The sequence below is a fragment of the Miniopterus schreibersii genome (assembly GCF_964146895.1).
Source record: "Miniopterus schreibersii genome assembly, chromosome: 14".
Classification (NCBI taxonomy): domain Eukaryota; kingdom Metazoa; phylum Chordata; class Mammalia; order Chiroptera; family Miniopteridae; genus Miniopterus; species Miniopterus schreibersii.
In genome coordinates this window covers 26,030,592-26,055,138 of record NC_138114.1, presented here as the reverse complement: position 1 = coordinate 26,055,138, position 24,547 = coordinate 26,030,592, and the positions used below count along the sequence as shown (strand labels likewise).

At 41.6% G+C, this 24,547-nt stretch overlaps 1 protein-coding gene across 16 annotated transcripts in view; it reads right to left on the bottom strand.

The window, feature by feature from the left end:
* Positions 1-24,547, bottom strand: part of ANK3 (ankyrin 3) — a 530,179-nt gene that overhangs the window by 151,217 nt on the left and 354,415 nt on the right. For 15 of the 16 annotated variants that reach the window (XM_081157598.1, XM_081157600.1, XM_081157590.1 and 12 more), the window contains 3 exons: positions 22,536-22,721; positions 20,633-20,731; positions 5,258-5,356 (listed from right to left, as the gene is read on the bottom strand). In XM_081157598.1, coding sequence (XP_081013724.1) covers positions 5,258-5,356; positions 20,633-20,731; positions 22,536-22,721 — 384 coding nt within the window. Of the gene's footprint in view, positions 1-5,257; positions 5,357-20,632; positions 20,732-21,860; positions 21,885-22,535; positions 22,722-24,547 lie in introns of all 16 variants that reach the window. The other variant, XM_081157588.1, reaches the window with a different exon arrangement.

Genomic DNA, 24,547 nt, shown 5'->3' with positions numbered 1-24,547 from the left:
TAAGGATTCGTATCTGCTCTCAACCCGTAGAAATTTACAATTAATATACAGTGTCACCTAGAATGGGTCCTGGTGCAAAAAGCAGTTCACCTGCACACAACAGCATTGACCTCCGTTCACAAATGCTTGACAAAGGCAATTCTTGGGGCTCAAGGGAGGCTGCCTCAAGAAAGGCAGCATATGCATTTAGGCAGAGAGAAAGAGAGTTGCCATAGTAACAGTATGGGAGGGAAATGAAATTGCATGGAGTTAGTAATTTTTTTCCAATTCCCCTGATTTTTAAAGCACTAACATAATGAACAAGTATTCCCTTGGGCAGAATTCTGAGGCAAGGCAAACTGGCTCGGCCGGAGCTCATATTTCATTTCGGTGACAGCAATCTTATTAGTGAGGTGGGGAGCTGCCCGTTACGGGCTGGACAGAATGCTCCCTTTTGTTAGCCTAAGAGCATAACCTTGCACACTCAAAGGCCAAAAAGACTTTCTTTCGCATATGGTTTGTCTGAGAAGTGCGGAGCAGGGCATCAAGGCATCACACCTAGGAATACTGAAGCCAGAATATGTCCGTAACAGGTTGAATTCGTTCAAAGCCCAAATTGGATTGACACAAATTCATGACTTGGGAAATACTGTCAAAAAGAGCCATGTTTATTTTGATTTATAGCCTCTGGTTTCCTTTCTTTTCTTTCTTCTAAGCAAAAAACTGAATCTGGAGAAGAAAAAGGAAATGAACAGAGAGAGCTCTGTGGACATATACTTTTTCTATATCATGGATGTAAGGCAGGACGTGATCTTTAATTGAAAATGGAAAACAAAGGAAAAGCAGGCAGTGCTCTGGAGAGGAGAGTTATGATGACAACCAGGTAAATTAAAGAGCATCGATTATAGTCTAGTAGCTTTTCTCACATCCGTGTTTTTCACTAAACATTCTGACTGTATCCTCACGTTGTGTGTGTTAGGCAGTTGTAGATTTGGCCCTAAGAGGAAGGGAAATAACATGTTTTGAAACCCCTCTACTGTCACAGGCGCTTTATACTTGTGATCTTCCTGAATCTCTACAACTGGTGAGAATGGATGGGAAGTTCATTTATAGATGAGAAAGCTGCTCCAGAGGATTAATGTCCCCACCCGAGGTCACATGCACGTAAATGCTTGAGATTAGAACTTAACCTCAGGCCTGCGTCCGTCAAAGGGATTGGATTCCTTCTATTGTACCATGCAATTTCCTTTTCAGATCAAGAATTCATTTCTGCCACTTATATATAAAGGAAAGAAAGATCGCTTTCTAATTCCCTTCCTTGTTGGCTCTGGCGGTGGGGGTGCGGGTGTTGGGAGTGTGTAGGGAGCAGGGAGGGACTCAGGTGGCTGGAGTCTGTGAATGTGAGTATCTGTGGGGCACAAACTGGTGAAATCTGCAGGGGTCCGTGGCAGCTGTGCTGGCCAGTGGTTACTTCAGGGGAGAAAGCTGCTGGAGTTCTCTGCAGAGCAGGTCACAGGGAACTGCTGTCACCCGCTGCATGGCTGATCCTGCAGGCCCTGCCCTTCTTTCTGTTCCTTCCCATCTCTATTTATCTTGGCTTTGCCGGTCTCTGGGTGTGGGGAAGCCGAATGGGTTCTTTGTGAGGTCCCCTGAAGGTTGAGGAAGCTGGCCACTCTCCCATTTTCCCTTTCTTGGTGAGGGGAACTCTTTCTAGCTGCGGAGTTCCCTCTTGGCACTGAGCAGTGATGGTCTGCGGGATGGGATAACAGAGGCAAAATGAAGCTGTCACCCTGTCTTTTTTGTGCATATATTTCAAGTTTTTTATTCCACGGTGTCACTCTAGTTTCTTAAGGGGACTCCTCAGCTCTCGCACAGCTGTTTTTGTTTGTGGATAGCTGCTTAATTGCTGATCTTTGTGGGGGGGACAGAGGCTGGGGTCTCCTACTCCATCTTGGTGACACTGCCCAATTACGTGTCATTGTGGCTTTCTCAGTAACTAATTATTCTTAAAGTTACAATATCCAGTGCCCTACTAGCTGGGAGAGCTTGTGAAGTCATTGAAGACAACTTCTCTGTAATGGGTGGGAAGGTAAGATGCAGGAGGGTAAACTTTCCCGAGGTCACAATTTTGTCAGTTGAGGGTCACACTTAAGACTAGAGATCAGGCATGAGGGTCAAATAAAATTCACTCTCATCCTGCTTTTCCAGCTGGTAAGCGCTAGCTCAGCTCCCACCTAAGTTACTCTGACCACCTTTCAGGTTACTTCCTAGAGTGGAAGGGTCCTTACAGTCTGCTTTTAAATGGAATCCTCTATTAGGTCAACAACCCAGCAGGGAACAGAGCGAGGGAAGAGGTCCCTTGGGGTGCTGGCGTCTGAGGAGAATCCAGAGATCTTTCTTGATTCTACAGGGATTGGATTGGTGTGTGTACCAGGTCTGATTCTTTTCTTTCTTTCTTTCTTTCTTTTTTTTTTTTTAAATAAATCTTTATTGATTGCAGAGAGACGAAGGGAGAGAGAGAGAGAGATAGAAACATCAATGATGAGAGAGTCATCGATCTAGCCCACAACCGGGCATGTGCCCTGACCGGGAATCGAACCCCGATCGCCTGGATCCTAGGTCGACGCTCAACCCCTGAGCCACGCCCAGCTGGGCCCAGGTCTGATTCTTGATGCAACAAGGGAGCCCCAACAGAAGCATGTACCTTGTAGGAGGGAGATGGGTAGATAACAATATTCTCTCAAGAGCCACCGGATTGCGTGGTTACACTGCTTATTTATGAAAAATTTTGTTTTCTGTTTTTAGGCTTGCCTCCAGGGCCTCCTGACCTTTTAGCTGCCTCCCTCCCTTTCAAGCCCCCACACCCGATCACTCAGTTATTTCAGCAAGTGAGAAGGGAAGCTTTGATGGGGAGACCACAAAATAGTTCACATATTTTGGGGATGTACTACATTTCTCCCATACAGTCTGCCAGGAATTCAGTCTGCATCTGATCGACATCCCATCCCCACCCCACCTCACCCCACGCAGGACAAGAGAATGACAGGCTCTTCTGTCCTCAGGTTCTCCAAGTCTCTGCCCACTCACACGTCACTCACACAACACAGGAGGAAAGTAAATCCAAGTCACAACCCAGTGGGTCCTCGGAAGGACTCTACATCCCGTTTACAAGAAGAGAGCCGCTCAGAACCGGGGCGCAAAGCGCCGCGCAAGCCCGGCTGCACCATCAACTCGCCTGTGCGCGTTATTTCATTTCTGAGACTTGCACCCCCAGAGCGGCCGGTGTTTTCCTCCCGGCCCTCCCCTATGGCACCACACGCCCCAGAAAGGTGGGGCAGGGTTCCCTGGGGACCCTTTTGTTCTCTCTCTGTGCCAAAACCAGCAAGTGTTCGATGAATGATGCAAACTGACTGACAAGTGGTTGACGACTGTATCAAGAGAGGGAGAAATGAGGTGATTTCTAACCCACACACCCACTAAAACCCCAGCTGGACGTCCAGATACATCTCTTCAAGCTTCTCTTTCCTGCGTGACGGCAGCTCCCTCACTTCTCTTCACAAAGATTCTGTTTACAAATGATGCCTCAGCTCCTGTGATGAGCAACCCTGACCCTTTCATTCCTTCCAGCTTCTTTAAATAGCCTACACTTAGCAGAAGACCCCTGGCACTTAAAGCAATGGTTCTAGCATTCTTCATCTACTGGTGATTGCTTCTTATTAAATGATGCAAAGTCGGTTCAATTTACTTTCCCAGTCAGACAGTCCTTTTTAGGTCAACCCTCATCTTTCTTCACTCCTTTCTAAAAAGCTTGTTTCTTTCAAAATACATACATGGCTTTCAGGTTCAATAGTCATCAGGAAAAAGAAGTCTGGGTCTCCTGCCAAATACCTATGGCTGGGCTACCTTAGGGCTAGAATACAGGAGACAAACTACCCATCAGCTTCATGAGGGCAGGGAAACTGCCTTGTCTTGTTCTATCACCCCGCTAATCAGGCCCTAGTTGGCACTCAATAATCATTTACTGGTTGAGAAAATAAATGTACAGAATAAATGATGTAGTCAATTTAGGAGCTACAGGAATCAAGTTCAGGTTAGCAGGCCAGTTTTAGAAACATGAAGATTAGGATTCTTGAAAAGGAGGAAGCACAGGATTGTGGGAGGGACAATTACAAGACAGGGAAATCTATCCAAAGTCCTTAGACAGGTGAAGGTCTATGGCACGACCACCTTTTTTTTAGTCTGGCTCTTGCTCGGACCTTGTAACAAATGCATGAAATGTTGAAATAAAATGCCTTGGTTAGAAGTTAAATGCTGATGGGACTCTGAGATATACTAGCAATGACTGGGATTTATTTCTGACTGACTTTATACCTCAGAGTTTACAAACATTAGCTTGATCTTATGACAGTGCTGCACCATGACCACTGTCTTTATTTACAGAGAGAAACATCATGCAGAAGGTTAAATAGCCTACCTAAGTCAACTAGCTAAGCTCAGAATCTGGGATTCAAGCTTGATTTCGAAGTCTCAGTTCTTTCCTCACTCACAATCCATCACACCAAAAAACCAACCTGCCAAACACCTAGCTAGGCAGATTTAAAAAATTTTTAGTTGTAAAAGCACACAATATAAAATAATATAAAGTTTACTTCTTAACCATTTTTAAGTATATAGTTCAGTAATGTTAACTTCAATCACATTGCTATAACATCTCTAGAACTTTTCCTTCTTGCAAAACTGAAACTCTATACCCACTGAACAACTCCCCATTTTCTTGTTCCCTAGGCAACAACCATTCCCCCATCAATTACACTGGTAAGTACCCAGAAGTGAAATTGCTGGACCATATGGTAATTCTATTTTTAGCTTTTTTGAGGAACCTCAATATGGTTTTCTATAGCAGCTGTACCATTTTACATTCCTACCAGCGGTGCACAAAGGTAGATAGGTTTGTTTTTAGGTACATGTTGGTTTTAGTCTAAAATGGACTGAAGAGCTAAGCCTGCAGTGTCAAGCAGTGATTAAATTCTTGAAAATTTAACTCAACTAAAACTCTAGGCCTTAGACCTTAGCTTCTATAATTAAAGCCATACACATATTAAAGGTTTATAAATATGATTATCCCATTTTAAGGAGAAGAAACTTAGCAGTCATTTTCCAAGAGATTATAACAAGTGAATGAAAATAAAGCCAGTGTTGAGCCAGTGTAAATGCATTAGGAAAAGTATTTCTACTTCCTGAAAATAAAGATAAGCATGTACATAAACTGCACTCTTACCCTCGTTTTGGCATCGATTTTAGCTCCTCGATCAAGCAGTAGTTTTACCATATTGGCATTTCCTCTTTTTGATGCAACATGTAAAGGAGTGATGTCATTCTGTGGAAGAAGAGAAACAAATTACAGTTTGGGTATCTTCAGTTCAACCAAAATATTGCTTCCTAAACCACCCCTAACCAGTCTTTATTATTTTTCTTATTTTTAAAAACACTTTGAATAGTAGGCTTCTAACATTTCTTTCTGATAGTAATGACTTCAGAAGGACCTCCCTCCAAAAAAAGGGGCACAAGTTTTAAGAGAGCTCCTTTGTGGGGTCGAGTCCCAGCTCACTTGTTTTATTTACCTGAGGAGATTGATGGATGATTTTTTTTTGGCTCTAAAATCCTGCACCTTTAAGTCAATGCATTTTCCTACAAATTTGTTGATACATATTGGCTAATGAGTGGTTGACCAGGGAGTAGCTGACTAAGTCAGTCCAGACTGAGTTCAAGCTGTGTCATGTTCCTCAGAGCCTTCTCTGGGTTCAACTGAGCACAAGGTGTCAAAAGGAGACAATAGTAACACACTGGAAATCTGTCACTCCTGCACAGTCACAGGACTTCCCATGTATGTAGGGCTAAAACGTGTTCACAGGCATTTGTAAGCAATATCACAGAAAGTTGACTATGCTTTAAATTACTACTGTGGAGAAACAGCCCTAATGCTAGGACAACCTGAAACTCCAGTCATGATCTAGAAGCCATAGTTCTTTCTCTATACATCTTTATAGGTGCTGTGATTGTTTTCAGACTGCCAAGGAAATATGTGTATTTGGTGAAAAATATTCTTTCAGCTCCTTATTCCCGTGAAGCAACAATATGGTTTTAAGAGCTGTTGTTCACAAAAATCAATTACAGGATAAATGAACTAGGTTCAAAAGGGGTTATATTTTTGTTGTTTTATAGCAGGTCCAATATAATTGATACCAGGTATTGATCATTTCCAATGGCCTGGGCACTGTGCTAAACTCTTTGCTAACTTATTTAATTCCCATAATCCTCACAATGTCATACACAATTTGAATTATATGCCCATTTTACAGATATAGAAACAGCTAGCAAAACCAGGATTCAAATTAAAATCCAACACTTAAACTCATGGTTTGAAAAAACACTTTATAATAAAAATTTTCAAACAGGCACAAAGTTTCAGAGAAAAGCATAAAGAGCATCACCCTGATTTAATAATTATCAATCTTTTGCCAATATTACTTCTTCTTTACTCCCTACTATTTTTTTTCTTGAAGGAGTTTAAGAAGAGGAGAAAAAATTGTAGAAATCATGTTATTTCATCCACAAATACTACAATTTATAAAAATCACGGCACCATTATAACTGACAAAATATAAATAACTTCATTAACACCAAGGCCCTGTCAATGTTCAAATTCTCCCATTATCTCCAATTATCTTAGTTGGGTTGTTCAAATTAGAAGAAAGTCTACATCTAGGTTGAACTGCTCCTTAGGTGTCTTAATCTCCACAGGTGCATTACTTTACCTCTTTTCCATGTCCATATATTTATTGGGGAAAAAACCTGGGTAATTTATTGTGTACAATTGTCTACATTCTGGACATGGCTGACTGCGTCCTCATGGAGTGTTGCTTAACATGTTCTTTTTTGCCCTGTATTGTCTATAAACTTTTCCAGTTCAATGCTTTTAGCCATTACACATTCTACTGTCTGAAGAACTCTTTATATCCCATTATTCTTAGATGCTAAAGTATAAATCAATAATAATTCACTAAATGAAAGAATCAGAAAAAGACATGAGTGAAACAAATCTGTTTTGGTAAAGCTGGTGAGAAGTGGACGGGACTCATATCATTACTCCAGACCAGGGAGAGCCAAACTTTTCTACAAAGGGCCAGGTAGCAAATATGTGGCTTTGTAGGCCATACAATCTTTATTGCAACTACTCAGCTCTACAATTATAGCACTAAGGCAGCCATACACAATATGCACAGAAATAACAGTGGCTGTGTTCCAATACAACTTGACTTAAGGAGCACCTCAGAATTACATGTAAATTGTAGAACAACCATCTCCGAGAACCACCTGAAGACTAGCTGGACAGAATTCCTATAACTAAAGATATAAAGGAGGAGCCATGCTGAGATGGCATGATACTATCATGCATCCTTGTGTAGCCTTCACAAGCCTCATACTACTTTGGACAGATACTGTAGCACCTCAGGTACAAGTGAGTGGAGTGATGGGTCAGCATGTCACACCACCCTGTACCTCCTCAACAGCTAGTGAAGTCACAACCATGTGCTGGGGCTGTGGTTGGTCTCTACGCTCAAATCAACTCATTGGGGCTCATGGATAGAGTCACCTTTCAGAAGAATAAGCCTTAAAAGCTAAATGGAATCATTTAGAAAGGGAATGTGTCTTTAACCATAAAGAATGCAGCCCAGTCTTATAGAGGCATGTATTGTTGCCATGTTAAGAGCTCACGGTGGTTTAACGATTTGAAAATCAACACGTTATTAAACATTAAGCCAGCTCCACCTAAGGTCATCAGTGTTCCAACATCATGTGGGTTCTCTACCTCTGTAGCTACAATGCCAGCGCTCATGCAGAATGTCCTGAGAGAAACTACTGCATCTTCTCCAATGCCGACAACAGAAACCCAGCCTCTCCCAATCGCAGGAAACAAATATAACCAGTTCAGCACTGAACTCTTGCCCAACAGATGTGGGAATAGCCTGGGGCACAGCCTTCAGATGGCCTCTCGCAATGCAATGGAACTCAAGCAAGCCTGGAACAAAATCCATGGATGAGCACCAATCAATGAGGCGTTTTACCTTGGAATCTCCATTACTGCTGTGATATTATTGCTCACTATTTTGCCTGACATAATTACCAAAAAAAAGAATTTATGCACAAGAAAAAAGCTGGTAAAAATAGGCAAGTTTTCATCAAATGACCCTAAGAATCGAACTTTGCAAAAAATAGCTGCAGTGTGCTACCAAGCAGATGACAAAATGTACTTTGAGAACAATCTTTACAGGGTGCATTAAGGCTCAGTGGCGCTCTAAGGCTTTATGCTCTTGACTGCAGAAGACAATGACCAATTACCATGTCACAGTTCTTTTAAGCTCAAAAGTGAAAGATAAAGAAAAAAATCTTGCGGGTAGCCAGAGGAAAAAGGACATATTTCATGTAGGAAAAAAGGTCATACTGTAATTACAGGAGGCCGCTCATCAGAAATTAAGCAATCCTGAAAACAAACAAGTGACATCTATACATACCGAAAATAAACTAATATCAAATGAGAATTTTATTCCCAGTAAAATTATGTTTTAAAAAACCAAGGAGAAATAAAAACTTTTAAAGATAAACAAAAGCTAAGAAAATTCATTGCTAGCAGACATGCAATAAAAAAATGTTAAAGGGAGGTCTCTGGGCAGTAGGAATATGACACAAGGTAGACACTGAGATCTACACAAAGAAATAGAAAATGAAGGTGAATATAAAAGCTAATTGTCTAAAGCAAAGACATAAGCAATAAATTATGGGGTTTACAATATATGACAAAGTAAAATGTAAGATGCCAACTGCATGTAGATGGTGGAGAGGAATTAGAACTCAGGCTCTCACACTGGGTAAAGGGATACAACATTAGAAGGTAGAATGTGATAAATTAATAAGAGGAAATATGATATATTAAGACTGAGATATAAGAGAACATGAAAAACATGCTCTCATTTTTATACGTAAGTATATGTGCAGTTACATTCTAAAAAGGCTGTAGAGATAGATACTGACCCAAATGTTAATTTAACTCTTGGTGGAGATTGCAGAACATTTTTTGCTTCTTCATGTTTTTCTAAAAAATTTCTACGTGTTTACTTGTACAATGTACAGTGAAAAAAATGACTATATTTCTTTTTTTGTTATGACTAATTGGCAGCCCACCACCACCGCCTCTGTCTCAGTTCCCGACATTTGCATTCCTCACTCTGACAGCCACGGAGGGGTTTTACCTGCTCATGAACTATTCAAGTCTGGAGATATCTTGAAGGTAAATATATATTGCTAATTTTTCCCCATTAATGTAGAAAATTAAGTACAACTAAAGTTAAAGATCTATACTTTCTTTCTAAGAAGAAACTTGGATCAGAAGAAAATGAACCAGAGTTTTAAAACTAACCTGAATTTAGTGAAAACAGAAGTAAGCACTACTCTAATTTTGTATAAGTCAGTTTTGAGTAGAATATGTTTTTCTTGTACCAAAGATATAACATTCAATGTAATGGGGTACATTAGCATTTTGGAAATTGCTGTTTTTTAACTGATGAGAACCTCTGAATTCATTCAGTCTAATTACCTACTATACAGATAAGGAAGCAACCAAGGAGGTTAAGTGATTGCCTGGAGTCACAAGGGCTTGAATCTTGGCCAAAGCCCTGAGGTTCCCAGTTTCCAGGCGTTGCCCTTTTCGTATCACTAAGCTCTTTGGGCTTATTTAAAAATCACTGTGTTCAAGTCATACAGAGAAAGAAAAATGCCAGATGATTTCACTTAATAAACAAGAAAAACAAACAAGCAGAACAGAAACAGAGTCATAGATACAAAGAACAATTTGATGGTTGCCATATGGGATAAGGGTAAGGGGGATAGATGAAAAAGGTAAAGGGATTAGAAGTACAAATTGGTAGTTACAGAACAGACATGGGGATGTAAAGTACAGCATGAGGAATGCAGTCAATAATATTGTAATAACTATGTATGGTGTAAGATGGGTTCTAGATTTATTGGGGTGATCACTTCGTAAGTTATATAAATGTCTAACCATGGGGTTGTACACCTGAAACTAAAATAATATTGTCTGTCAACTGTACTTGAAAAATAAATGAAAAAAAAAGAAACTCTAGCCCAGTCGGGCGTGGCTCAGCAGTTGAGCATCAACCTAGGATCCAGATCACAGTTTGATTCCTGGTCAGGGCACATGCCCAGGTTGCAGGGTTGTGTAGGAGGCAGCTGATCAATGACGACTCTCTCATCATTGATGTTTCTATATTTTTCCTCTCTCTGAAATCAATAAAAACATATTTAAAAAAAAAAGAAAAGAAACTCCATACCATTAATTAGTCACTTCCCATTCTTCTTTCCCCCCAGTCCCTGGCAACCACTGATCCACTTTCTGTCTCTATGGATTTGCCTATTCTGGACATTTCCTATCAATGGAATCATACGTCACCTTTTCAGTATGTCTGTCTTCTTTCACTTAGCATAATGTATTTAAGGTTCACCCATGTTGTAGTATGTATCATTACCTCATTTCTTTTTATGAGAATGTCTAAGTTTTTAATGCCTTAAGGAATCCATGAAATACATGTAAACAAAGATGCTATTAGTAAGAACTGGGGATGTCAAACATATAACCACAAAAATTACAAACAATGGAAGATAATAAAACACTCCAGCCTTCACAGTCTAACACACAAGTAGGGCTTTTCTTAAAGAAAAATTCAACCTTAGATGATCTATTATTACTAATACAAGTATAAAATAAACTCAAACTTCCCTTATGCTACAGCAGTCATGATTAAGATGACCGCCTTTGTTAGTAAAAGTCCATTTCCCTTTTCATGAGCTTCTAATTAAATAGTTCTTAGACAAAGTCTTTTTCCCTTCTCCAGTTGTACTAACCGCTAGCTTATCCGACACCAACTTTTCTCTCTCTGTGCTTTCTAGATAAGGAGATTAAGTCCACACAGGTCTTGCTGAGACCGATGAAGGAACTGATGTGACTGACACTTCTTCAACCTCACTGCCTTCCCAGGGAGACCACCCAATCCCATCTGATTAGACACGTGATAGCGCTGGGCTCCCCATACAGCAGGAGCAAGCGCTTGGATATTTGATGTCTGTTGTGAAATCAGGCTCTGAGTATTTGATTTGTTCTGCTCTAAAAAAACCCAAGAGGTTTATTTATTTTCTCTTAAGGATAATATGAGGCTATTTATCATTACTACTGACAGAGGCTTTCACTTGGATGAATAGATGATAGCTCATCAACAATTTAGATAAGGCACTGCCAGGTCTCCCTCTAGCTCCCACAAGTGATTTAGCAGGGAGGGAAGCCATTTAGGGTAATATGCCACACCTCCTTCCCCCCCAGCACAGCCTCGGCTCTGCACACAATGCCAGCTGCCACCAGATGGGCAGGGAAACTGGGAGGAAACTGGTCTTGGATCTCTTCCCTCAACTACAAACTCCTCCTCTACCTTTGCACTGTTGGATGTTACACACTGGTTTTTGGAGATATCTTGTCCAGTGGTATTCAATATATGCTTTAAACTGAAAAAAATGTTTGTGATAAAATACATATAATAAACTTCCACCTTGACCACTTTTAAGTAAACACTTCAGTGTTAAGTACACTCACTTTGTTGTGTAACGAAATCTAGAACTCTTTTCATCCCGCAACACTGAAACTACACTCACTAAACAACTTCCCATCCCCGTCTTCCCCAGGCTGTGACAACCACCATTCTACTTTCTCTCTCTATGAATTTGGCTATTCTTGGTACCTCACATAAATGGAATCAGAGTATTTGTGCTTTTATGACCAGCCTAATTCACTCAGCATAATGTTCTCAAGTTTCATTCGTATTATAGCATATAATAATTAAACTGAAAGGATTATTAAACATTCAATTATAAAGTAATCAGTTGCTTTCTATACATTGAGAGAAGTTGTTTTAAAATGTTTATTTAAATGATATAACCAAATGATATTAGATTTCCTGTAATGTTTCTAAAAATGCTGTAATTTTAAAAAATCTACCCCATTTTTTAAACACTCTTACTATAAAAAATTCTTAACAAAAATAGTAAGGGGCTTTACAGTGATACATTTTCTACATATCTATAGCATTTCTGATAAATCCCGGACTAAATTCGTATCGGAGTTGAATATTTGTTTCCCTTCCAAAAAGTAAATCACTCCTGTAGGCTTTTGAGATGTCAGCTTGAAACTGTTGGTTTCTCAGGTATCCTGCCCTCACTTGGTCTTTGGATAAATTAGATTCTTGCTGAAGTTTCAAACATGTCAAAATGTGTAAATGATGTCTTTGAAGTTTCTAAAGACAGATTGTTTGGAAAAACATAAAGTTGGTCTGGTGCAAATTGCCTTGTGTGTGTGCAGCGCACCTGTCCTAGGGAGATGGAGCTGCTCTTCCAGGGGCCATGTAGACCCCAGCTACCCAGGGGCCGATACCCTACCCTTAGCTTCCATCGGGCACGGCTGCTTTGGGTGATGGTCGTGCACGGAGGAAGAATAGAATGAGCGAAAAGATCTGGACTCAGATTCCTGTTCTTCTATTTTACTCTCAGCAGGATCTGGGACAAACAGCTTCTTGGGATCTCAGTCTGCTAATCAGTAAAAATGTCTCTTCTTGTGAGTCTCAAGTGATGCAAAAGTATTTTGTAAGCTCTAAATATGATGTAAATTCAAGGTTATAGTATGAAAGGTTTATAAACATAAAGGTAACTGTTATAAACAAGTGAGTATTGAGATTTCTATGGTTCAATAGGGAAAGATTTCCATAGCATGGCCTCAATGTTTTTTAATCCAGCCTGATCCAGAGAAGCACCTGAGGAACTTGGTAGAAACACAGGTTGCCCCACCCTAAAGGAACTGAACCCAAACCCAGGGGAATGGAGGCTGCTGGCCAGCTGGGAAAAACTGGCCGAGAGGCTCAGACTTGGAGGCCACAGAAAAATTGTTTTTAATTTTCAAACTCAGAAAGACTTGCTCCTTTTAGAGATGAGCCTGCTTTGTCTTTCTTACCAGAAAAATATATGTCTTACCCTTTGCCATAAGGCCATTATGTTTCTAAATATCAACAGTCCATATCAAAACATGATCATTAGGGATGCAAAATGTATGCCTAATAGAGGTAAATAATAAATAGAATGTAGTAGAAATGTGAATGCAATATATTTTAGGATGAATTTGATGATTTGTCAGTTTTTAGATTTGTTATTCAATTAAAATGTTCTTAAATGTGTAACAGGATTTCTTACTAAGTAAGAAAAACCCCTTTAAAATCTTTTAAAAAATGTCCTTAATTCATGTTGCAGTCCTGTTGCAGCAGAGAACGAATAGCAAGCGGGTACAGGCGAGGCTGCTGTCAGTTCTGTTTTCCCTGGGAGGGCCTGGATTAAGTCCAAAGCTCAGTACACATCCCCTCCGATGTTCCTATAGTATGAACTGCACAGTCAAATGTAGTCTATTTCACTTTATTGTTTTCATTGTTATATTTTGCTGTATTTACTTCGCTATTTCTTAGCTCAAGCTCTACTACCTTATAGCTGTGCGGCTTTGCACAAGTTATTTAACTTCTTGCTTCCTAGCGTAAAATAGAAACCATACTCACCACAGGATTACTGCGAAGAGTAAATGAAATAACGTACAGGAAACTTACTATAGCACCTGGTTATAAATGAAAGGTATTACCTAAGGGGGTTTGAATTTTGTGTAAGTTTTGTCCACCTCATAGTTCAAGGTCTCAGTAATACGGGCTCCAAGGAACCTCAGGGTCTTCTAGCCCAACCACTCTTCAAGTCACATCACTGGGGAAGCTCGATGCCTTGGGGAACCACCCCAGACTGAACATGGACTTCTGGGCCCTTCCTCCCCATCCTGGGACATCCCACCTCTCTATAGCTTGGCTGTAGAGAGGTGCGCAATCTGTATGATTCAGTGCGGGTACTGGTGGCATTGTGGTTGGGACACTGTTATTTGCATTGCTGTTCTACTGAGAACTGGAGGAATGAGGAGGACTCCAGGGAAGTCATCTCTGAGGAGAGGAGCACCACCCCAGGAGTGGGACACGCTTCTGCTCGCCCACAGTTTTTGTCCCTGTGCGGTGGAGTGTGCCATAGCTCACAGCCACGTCTCCTCACTTCCCTTCACACACATGTCATCCCACGTCCCCACTTACAGACCTGCAAGGACTTATGAAAACAGAGGGCACCATGGTGGTTACCAGGGGCTGGGAGAACCGGGGGGTGCTGTCTAAGGGTACAAACTTGCAACTAGTAGATAAGTAAGTCCTGGAGGCCTAATGCACAGCATAGTGATTACAGAAAACAATACTGTGTTATAACTTCAAAGTTGCTAAGAGACTGGATCTTAACTATACTCAACACAAAAAAGAAATAATTGAGTGATGTTAAAGTGGTGTTAGCTCACAGCACTATAGTAATCATATTGCAATGTATAAATGTATCAAACCAATATGTTGTACACTTCAAATTTACAATGTTATACATCAATTATATCTCAAAAAAAGGAAAAAATCTGCAATGACTCTCTTCCACCTGCAGTCATGGCCACTGCCCTCAGCCCAGCCCCAGGGCCGGACTCACTGTTTCATGTCCAGTCTCACTTCACTTGTGTAATTGGCTTCTCTCTCCATTTCTTGGAGTTGATTCTAATTCCTGTATTTTCATCACAGCCTAGCTTTTCAATTTTTTTTCCCACCATGCTATTCCACACTGATCTCCTACCTGAACTTGTTTCCTCAGAACCTCCTGCTTTGATTTAGGACACAATAAATGACCGTGCATGTGTCCCAAGTTCACTCCTTTGCAACCTTTTGCTTCTGCCAAGTCCCAACCTCTTCCCTCTAGGGGCCCCTTCACCCTTCCTGCATATTCTTCAGACCAACAGGAAGAAGAGCAAGATTTTCTCATGGAAGAGACCGCAGTGTTCAGGAGGGGCCAGGGTGCATCTGAACGGATCCCAATGCACCGTCTGGCAGCAGTGTGTGTGGACAGTGTTCCAGAACGTTCAGCAGAGGCGCACAGCAGTCCTTTGCTGCTATTTGCACTCACGGGAGGAAATGAAAATTCTACAGCTAATGAATAATTCTCTTTTAAAGTGCACATGAATAAAGCAAGCTCTGCCAACTCTTACCTTAATAGAACTTAACTTTACAGAGCTGCAAAATGGAATTTACTGGGGTCATTAAAAAGTGTTCTCAGAACAGCAGTTCCCTAGAACAGCACTGCAGGAAGCAGAGCACATACAGAAAGAGGAAAAGTGAAGCACAGAAATGAGCACTTTCCAGGTCCTATGATTTTTTACAGGAGTTCTTTCTGCCTCAAACAACGCCACATTACTCGTTTCTTAAAGGCTCACCCCTTCACATTGACAAATGCTACTGCAAGCAATGTAACTGCAGTATTCGGGGAAGCAAGGTTTCTGCTCAGTTCCAGAAATACTCTAGAGCCCTGCCACGGTGCCACCTGCTTGACATGTCGCACTTTACAGGTGAATGGGTCTTATAATGAGGGGTCCCCTCCTGGATGAAAGCAACAACTACCACAAATATGGCTATGGCCACTGTCCCTGTGTTATGGGTCAAGCACTGGGCTAAGCAATTTATAGAGATGATTTCATTCAGTCATCTCAATGGTTATGCATTAGGTATTATTATTGGGCCCGTTTTATGGGTGATCACACTGACGCATAGATGACTTGTCGAAGAGGACACTGAGTGAGTGCAGGGCCAGTGCGGGACTCCAGCCAGCTGAGTGAGATGCTGTTTGCTCTGACATTGTACTAGGACTACTCTCTGCTGTGAAAGGCAAGGGAAGCCAAAGCCGCCTCCTTCACTGTCCGACACATGTGGTCAGGCAGAGGAGAAGGGGTTGTGCTGACTGAAGTCTCTCTCATCTCGTTATTAGAAAGCTGCAGGCCATTTGATGAAGGAACTTGTCCTGGACCCCATCAGTGACTGATGACACAGCCAGGATGAGAGCCAGGGGTCCAGCCTGTGTCTGAGGGCTCTTCCCCTAACTCCTATGCTACGACTTAGAAACATCACCTCTTCAGGTGAGGGCCAACACAGATCCTGCAACACGGAAAGATGTTGGTGAGTTCAAATGCACTTACAGGTTCTAAGGCTGAAATATTCCTTTAAGATTACATAAGAGAATCTTCTTTGATGTGGCAACCAGGGAATGAAATGCAAAAGGCAAGAATGAGAGTGCATGGCAAGCTTAGAGCGAGTTCTTTGTAAAAGGTACACCCCCCACCCCTCTGCCCTCCACTTCCCGGTTCTGTTCCTCCTGAGATGTTAATGTCACTATGGCAACAAGAATATGGTTAATGCAGTAGCCACATAGCTACTTCTACTTTCCCATAAATCACACCCTTTGCTAAGGCTCTCAAATTCCTGTTTTCATTCTGAAGGAGAATTACAGAACCCACTTTAAAAACTGTCTGTCTTGAATGCTGTGGAGCCTTATACGAGGAGATAAACCTATGTTTGAAAATTTGTGTCAATTAAAATGAATGTATTTATGTGTGTGTTTTGTCTTTTTAAGGCCAGATATCTAAATGTTAAGAAGACTATGATAGGTTTGTCATGGCTGGTTTCGATTTTCTTTCTTTGCTTTATTGTATTTTATTTAAAAATGAATTGCATAATGAGGGGGAAATATTTTTTAAAATATATTTGCCACGTCACCACCACACAAACCTAAGTAGAGTCTCCAGAAGCCCTGCATCCTTATAAAACCACTACAAAAGTCAGCGGCACTCATACTGAAGTGATGCAGGTCTCTTCTCCACGTTTGAGCAGCTGGTGTCCTTTCTAGCACCCTCTGGTGGTGTCCTTGATCAGGTCTTGATAGCCCATGTCTGAGGCCCAGCTTAAAACACCCTTCAGTGAACAAAGGTTGGTATCAGCCCTTAGTAATTAGCCCTTTGTTCTAGACTTGTCTTCCAGGGTTGTCCACACTGCTGAAAAACAAGTCTTAGATAAACTTGCTCTTGGCATCTGACATTCAATACTAATGTTTGGTGCACTGATCTGAAATTCCTCTATTCAAATCCTGTCCTACTCTGTATATTTTAACCTGTAAACTACCTGAAGTCCTTTTGGAAAAAAATGAGGTATAGTACTCAAACACATAAATCCCTAATCTTTTTAGATCAAAACCAAAAAATACTAAATAACAACACTGACACAAAGTTCTTATTCAATTATCTCCCCCCAAAGGGGAAGTTGAATATTTTAGGAGAGAAAGGTCAATGACAAGAGTGAAGATTAAGTTAGGTGGTCCATTATATTTGATGAAAAAACTCTTAGCCAGCAAAGTATCAATCTGTCTTCTTCAATCAATACAAGGGACTTTGCAGGCATCCACATAATATAATTTGGCCTTTAGTCACTCCAGTGCACAAATGCTCCTTACTGGCATGATAATCAGTAGCCGCTCTGGTGTGCCTTGGTTACCTTCTCTTCCCCAAGAGAACAAGAATGATTTGCTGCGAGCAAGGGTCATGCATAAATTCAGACAGTGTCAACGCCATCTCAGCAGACTCAATTCAAAGAATGAAGAATGCTGAGGCTGCACTGCAGCATTCAGCAGCTACTCGATGAACGCCCTGCAGGGACCCGTGAGGCTGAACAGGTCTTCATGGATAATCCAGAAGGAAATACTTAAGATGTCAGACAGGATACCTTACATATACCTAGCAAAATGACAATACGAAAATAAAAACTGACATCATAAAAATCTAAGGAAAGGTGTTAATAAAACAGATCACCATGGTATAAATCAATGGCCATAATTGCTACACAAGGGTGTACTTTCTCCACGGGCTAGAATCTGCTTTATTGCTGCATAAATTAGCTAGGCCTACAAAGATGCATAGAAAGCCCATTTTATTGTGCACTCCCTTTAGTTGCACTGTGTTTATTTCTGCCTCGTATCTGCTTTGGAAATGCAAGTCTGCTGCATGCAGGAAGTCATTTCAGAACCCATGGCCTTGCCCCATTCCCCAGCTCTGTTTGCTAGCAGGTAGCCATTCTCTAAGCCATGCCCTCCACTCACAAAGAACTACAGGACTGTATCTGCCCTTCTTCAGTGATATGTCACAGCCAGGTAAAAGAAATCATAGCCTCTAAGACAAAGGTTGCTGTTGTTTATCTCCAACCATTTACTCAGTATCTCCATTTCAGCCTGGTTCCTAAAGCCTATGATTTGCAGCTGATTCTTAGCAAATATAGCTTAATGATCCTCCATTGTTCTGACCAGGTAAAATCTGATCTCATCTGTGTTCAGGGCATCTTACTTTTTCACCTGCAATTTGTCACATTCCTGAGGGCTGTGGCCTGGAGACTCCTGGGAAAGGAGAGGCCTCTGTAGGACAATGGTATAGATGCTGGATTATTATGGAAGAGAATTACTAGAGATTTGGAACCAAAATGGATTTCTTAAGCTCTTCACGAAGACCAGTTCTTCCCTGACACCCTAAAGCAAGTCATTAATCACCGACCGCAGAGGGAAGCACAGTGTGGGCAGCCAGTAAGGCAGAATCAAATTCTACCACAGCCTTTGGCACAGAATGCTCTTAGGCCTCTTTAATTAGGAACGACTGGAACAAATGCTTTCCAAACCAGTACCAAGTCCGAATGTTAACATACAGGGTGTCCCAAAAAAATGTATACACACTTTAACAGCTGATAGATCAATTTTGAAAATGAAATGTATTTTAATAAACACTGCCTTTATAATTATTTGATGTGTATGTATACAATTTTGGGGGGGCACCCTATATTTTAAACAAAAACACAATGTGATTATTTTAAATCTTATATAGCAACTCAGGCAAAATTAACAACATTCGTCTGAGGTCTCCACTGAGGTTTAATCAATAAACTAGCATCATTTGTAATTACCACATCATTGTTTAATGTAAATGGATGCCTTGGAATTGCTTGGAGTCTGAAAATACTGTAATTTGCCCCTTTACATTGCTTAAACCTTCTCCCAATCTTCTTATTTTCAGCAGCATCAGGACATTTCTGAACAGTGGCACACAGCGAACTTCAAACACTACCCTGACATGAATTTTCCAAATGTCCTAATTAGAAGATGTGACTCAACGAGGTTCTCACCATACTGTGAATTACAGAAATAAAACCGGAACAATGCATCTCAAAGACAAGAATTTCAGTTTAAATACTGACACGCCTGGTTTATACTTCCCTTAAAGAGGTGCCTAACTTTGTCCTTCAAAATGTTAAAGTAGGCCTCAACATCTGCCTTGTCGCCGAATCCTAAGGATGCAGCTAATGCAGTAAGAACAGGGCTCTAGAGCGACATGAGCTGACGGGTGCTCCCGAGTCATTTAAACCATAAAGGCCTTTAGCAAGGCGACGACGACAGGATAGGAAATAGCTTTTATATTAGTACAACCTCAGCTCTTATTAATTTTTATTGGACTAATAAATTATAAGAATAAAAAGAAAAATGAACTCTGAAAGTCACCTAAGGGAGACAAAATACTGTAAAACAGGAATGAGTAACACTTTTCTGGATATAAAGATAAATGAGACAAAAATGCTTAGCCTGGAGTCTTCCACTCAGTGACTTCTCTAAAGATATTACCTTTACTGCTGCTGCTATGCTGGTACTAGTCTTATGCCCTATGTCCCTATGTGATCTAGTCCCATTTCTCCTCTAACAAGGGAGGGCTCAGCAAAACTAATACCTCAAATGCTATGTTTCAAATCAGCGCTGCTGCTGTGGGTGATGGTGTACCAGACACGGCCAAGTGCTTCACACGCAGTCTCTCTCTTTAATTCTCACAGTGACCCAATGAGGAGGCGATCACATTATTTTATTATTGTTTAACATCATAATTCACATGATTTTATCTTACAAGTGAGGAAACTGGTGGACAGCGAGGAAAATTAAAGCCAAAATTTGAACCCAGGGAGACTGAGTCCCGAGTCCACACGAAGCCTAGCCCTGAACCAGTTTCTGCATTCAGAGCACTATTACTTTGTTCAAATGTCTGCACTGCTGTCCAGGGATACACACGAGGCTAATTCCTTTCTACGTGAGGATGAGCTTACTCAGGTTACAGGATCTTCTTACTCATTGTGCATGTTTGTAGGGGACAGAAGATAAAAGCAAAAGATGGTCTCTATTATTTGGGTTCTGAAGTTCGGGCCTCATCCAGATACCCCAGCACATCCCTACCCGTAAGGTCACAATACTGGTATCCGGAGCCCTATTGGTTGCTACTTGACTGATTTCGAATAGTCTCGGAAATTTCAAGTTGGGGAAATGTTTGTAGTTTCCAGTCATCATTACTTGAATCACATCTTCCATATACTCACATATATATTTCTCACCCCCCACCCTCATCTTGGTTTACTTTTTCTGCTAGGAAACAGGCGCGCCTGCTTAAAAGCAAGACAATCTGTATCCGTCCCTCCTCATGCTGGGAAAGGAAGGCTGAGAATCATTTCAAATGCTTTAAAGGCACGTCCCAGGACAGTGCTCTTACCCTTGCAGTGAAGTCCACAGCAGCCGCTCGGTTTAACAGCAACGTGGCTACATTGATGTTTCCATAGTGAGCAGCTATGTGGAGCGGAGTGAAGCCACTCTGTAAAGAAAACACAGCAGACGTTCAATTGATTCCTGCTGGCCCCCGTCTGACATGTTAATACCCAAACCCTGCCCAAATAAAAATGAGGAAGCAAAATATGCTGAGGTCCACATTCCATTCGGTAGTAGGTTTCTTTCAGAAAGTTAGTGCCAATTGCTCATAGGGTTTCAAACAAACGCCAAACTTGTAGGCAGAGCAATAGCCAGGAAGGACCCAAGGGTGGAGATCGAGCAATTTTAGTAAACCAGTAGCAGTACACAGAGAAGCCAACGTTTCAGAAAGTTGGAGATGACAAGAAAAATCTTTATAGCTCATAGAAAGTTCAATTAGTACCAACTGTTTTATAATTGATGACAGAATTGTCCATTGATACTCTGCCAAAATTCGATTAGTTTTATATATTCACGTAAGATCAAATTATAATGATAAAAGCAATTTTGGGGGAGAGGTGCACTACAATGGGTCTTGTGTAATGGGTGATTGCATTCTATAAAGAATCCACAAGTTGGTCTCTTTATTAGCAAATGCCTATTCAATAACACATTTTTCTGGATTATTCATACCAAGGTCATTTTACTTCCTTAAAAAAAAAATGCTAAAACATGCAGCGATTCACTTAGTCCCCAAAGATTGAAACCTTACAGGAACTAGATGCATTTCTAAATTGTTAGCAAGCTTGTAGCCATGCTAGCTATCTTACTGACTTGTGGAAGGGTGGGTCATATTGGTACCGTTCTGAGGTCACTTCCATTTTGCTGACACCACTGAGGGTAAGTGTCATGCAGAACGCTACAGAATCAGTCCTAGAGGAGCAGAATGGCAGGGTTGTCTGCAGCTTCAGGTAGAGCTGATCAGCACCTAAAGTGTCAGAACTCTTCATCTCACACACCCTTAAGTCTCAAGGATTCCTCTCTTCCTTTCAAAGACCGGGGTCAGCTGCAGAAAGCCCTGGTAATCAAACTACTATCTTCTCTGGCACATGCTACTTTGGGGGCGGGGGTAGAAAGCAGGTATCTAGCCTACAGGAGGCAATGCAAAGAAGAAGGGAGAGAAATGAGGCCGCGGCACTAAGGCATGGGAAGATGATGCAGACACAGGTTATATGTACATGTATATAGATATGTACCTCTGTTGTTCTATTCACCACCATCTAGGTTAACACATTGGGAAGCAAAAGGAGGAAAAAATGAACGGTTAGTTGGCCATCGGTGACATGGACTGCAGAAAGCTCGCGGCGGCTAAGTGAGAGGGTGAAAGCTAGGATGGACGCACAACAGGCACAGACAGAAAGCAGGACCGGATGAGGGCTACACAATGGCCTACTCCAAATGCCACGTTTCCTGCCGAGACTCTCCAGTAACACATGTGAGGACAAAGGGAATTTTTGGCTGGGCCTCTGGCTGCTGGCACGCTCTCCACGGCTGGTCAACGCTCAGCGCGTCGCCCGTCATCTTCCATACCAACCGGAGGGCGATGTGCACACGCTGTTGTGAGCGTTTTGTAATTTTTCACCCTGATGTCTGAGCTGCAGTGTTAAAGTCACCCGAAGTACGTTAAAAGCGAGGAAACGATCAGGCTCACGCACAGCGATTTCGAGGTGGCCTCCCTGCCAGCACGCGCAGGGCTCCCCGCTGTCGAGGCCGCGGGACGCGCCCCAGCCGGCCGCCTTAGGCTCGGGTTTTACCCCTTCGGGCGAAGGTGCCCGGTGAGCAGCGGCCTGCCAAAGGGGAGGCCGAGCGCCCGCGAGTTAGGGCCTGACTTTGCGGGACGGCCGCGGGACGGCCGTGCGCCCGGCACTCACCTTTGACTCCACGTCTGCGTTGTTGTCGTTCTGCAGCAGCAGGGCGGCAGCTTTCGTGTCGTCTTTCCGGGCGGCGATGTGAAGGGCCGGGAGCCGCACTTTTCCCTTAGTGTCGTTTTCTAGCAGGAGGGAAACTACTTGATCGTGACCTTGTTGCAAAGCTACTGCCAGCGGTGTGAAGCCATCCTGTAAATAAGCGGAGGGGTCACAATTGGTTCCCGTGCATATTTTCCTTGTGACTAACACGTAAGGTGATCAAGTGACCGAGTGTCAAGGAAGCATACAGGGGTCGGCAAAAATAGTTTACAGTGGTGAGTTTATTTTTGCACTATTATTTGTGAATTATTTACTTGCATTACAACTGTAAGCCTACTTTTGCCCACCCCTGTATATGTGAAAAGACATTTTCACATATACATATATCAAAGCAGAAAATAAGAAAAAATGTGCAATAAGTTTATGGGGCTTTCTTTCTGTTAAAAAGTGATGTACGTTAATTGGCTACATTTTGAAAATACACAAAAGTACTACATAAAAATTTAAAAATGCCATAATTTCAATAAAATCTCAATGAAAACAACATTTCAGGTTACATCCAGGCACAATTTTCAAAAAAGCTCATTTAAGCAAGCTATAAAAATTCCCACTGATATTTATTTTTATTCTTTTCTTTTTATTGCTGACACTATTACAGATGTCCCCATTTCCCCCCAACTTTGCCCACCTCCACCCAGCCCCCGCCCCCTTCCCTCTGGCCATCACCACACTGCTCTCTGTGTCTATGGGTATGCATCTATGTTCTTTGGCTAATTCCTTCACTTTCTTTCATCCAGTCCCGTCTCTTCCCTCCCCTCTGACACCTGTCAGGATGATCCATGTATCCATGCCTTTGTTTCTATTTTGTTCGTCATTATATTTTGTTCCTTGGATTTCCACATATAAGTGAGATCATACAATACATACAATATTTATGTTTCTCTGACAGGCTTATTTCACTTAGCATAATACTTTCCAGGACCATCCATGCTGTCACAAAAGGAAAGATTTCCTTCTTTTTTACAGCTTCATAGTATTCCACGGTGTAAATGTCCCACAGCTTTTTTATCCACTCATCTACTGATGGGCACTGGGTTGTTCAAAGATCTTGGCTATTCTAAATAACACTGCTATGAACATAGGGCTGCATATATTCTTTCAAATTGGTGTTTCAGGATTCTTAGGATATAGTCCCAGAAATAGGATTGCTGGGTTCCACTGATACTTTAAAATCAGGGAATATGCACGTCTGGTTCATCACTGTCCCTTGTTGCCTAGCAGATACCTGGTGCTAGGTATCTGTATGTGTGAATTAATAAACTGTAACCACTGCTGTTTTAAAAAAGGTCTACATAAAAGACTCTTGGCTTCTCTGACTAAAGAGGGAAAAAGACACAGGGACCATGCAAAATATGGCTAGAATAAATTCAGACACACACTTATTTGTATATTTGGTGTTGCCCTGGGACTTGACAAAGAGGAGACAGCTACAGCTTTCTCTGTGGTTAATTTGTGGATGATCTAGTGTTGTTGACTGTAGAATGAACAGCACAGAGGAAAATCCGAAGGCTGGCTCACAAACTTTACTTCTGAAATGCTTTCATTACCATTTACTCAAAAAATATTTATTTTTACTAGAGAATTGGCAAGTAAATTATTTGGGTCATGATATGTTATTTCTGTAGTCCTTGTGGTACAAACTGAGGACTACTCTCATGTAGTGTCTTGCTGGTCTTTCTAAAAGGCCCCCTTCCTCTCTCTTTCCCTTGCTGGAAAGCAGATACGGCCTCCTACCACGTATTTGACTAAATGCAAATCAGCACGTTTATATTCAAGGACGTGGACGATATTGGCCCTGAAGCACCGAAGGGACAATATCGCCCAGGCTCCTCTCATGTAAATCCTTTCGTCCAGCCTCCTTACTGACTGTGGACATGCAGACCAGTCCTGCCCTGGCCTCCAAACTCGGGCTAATT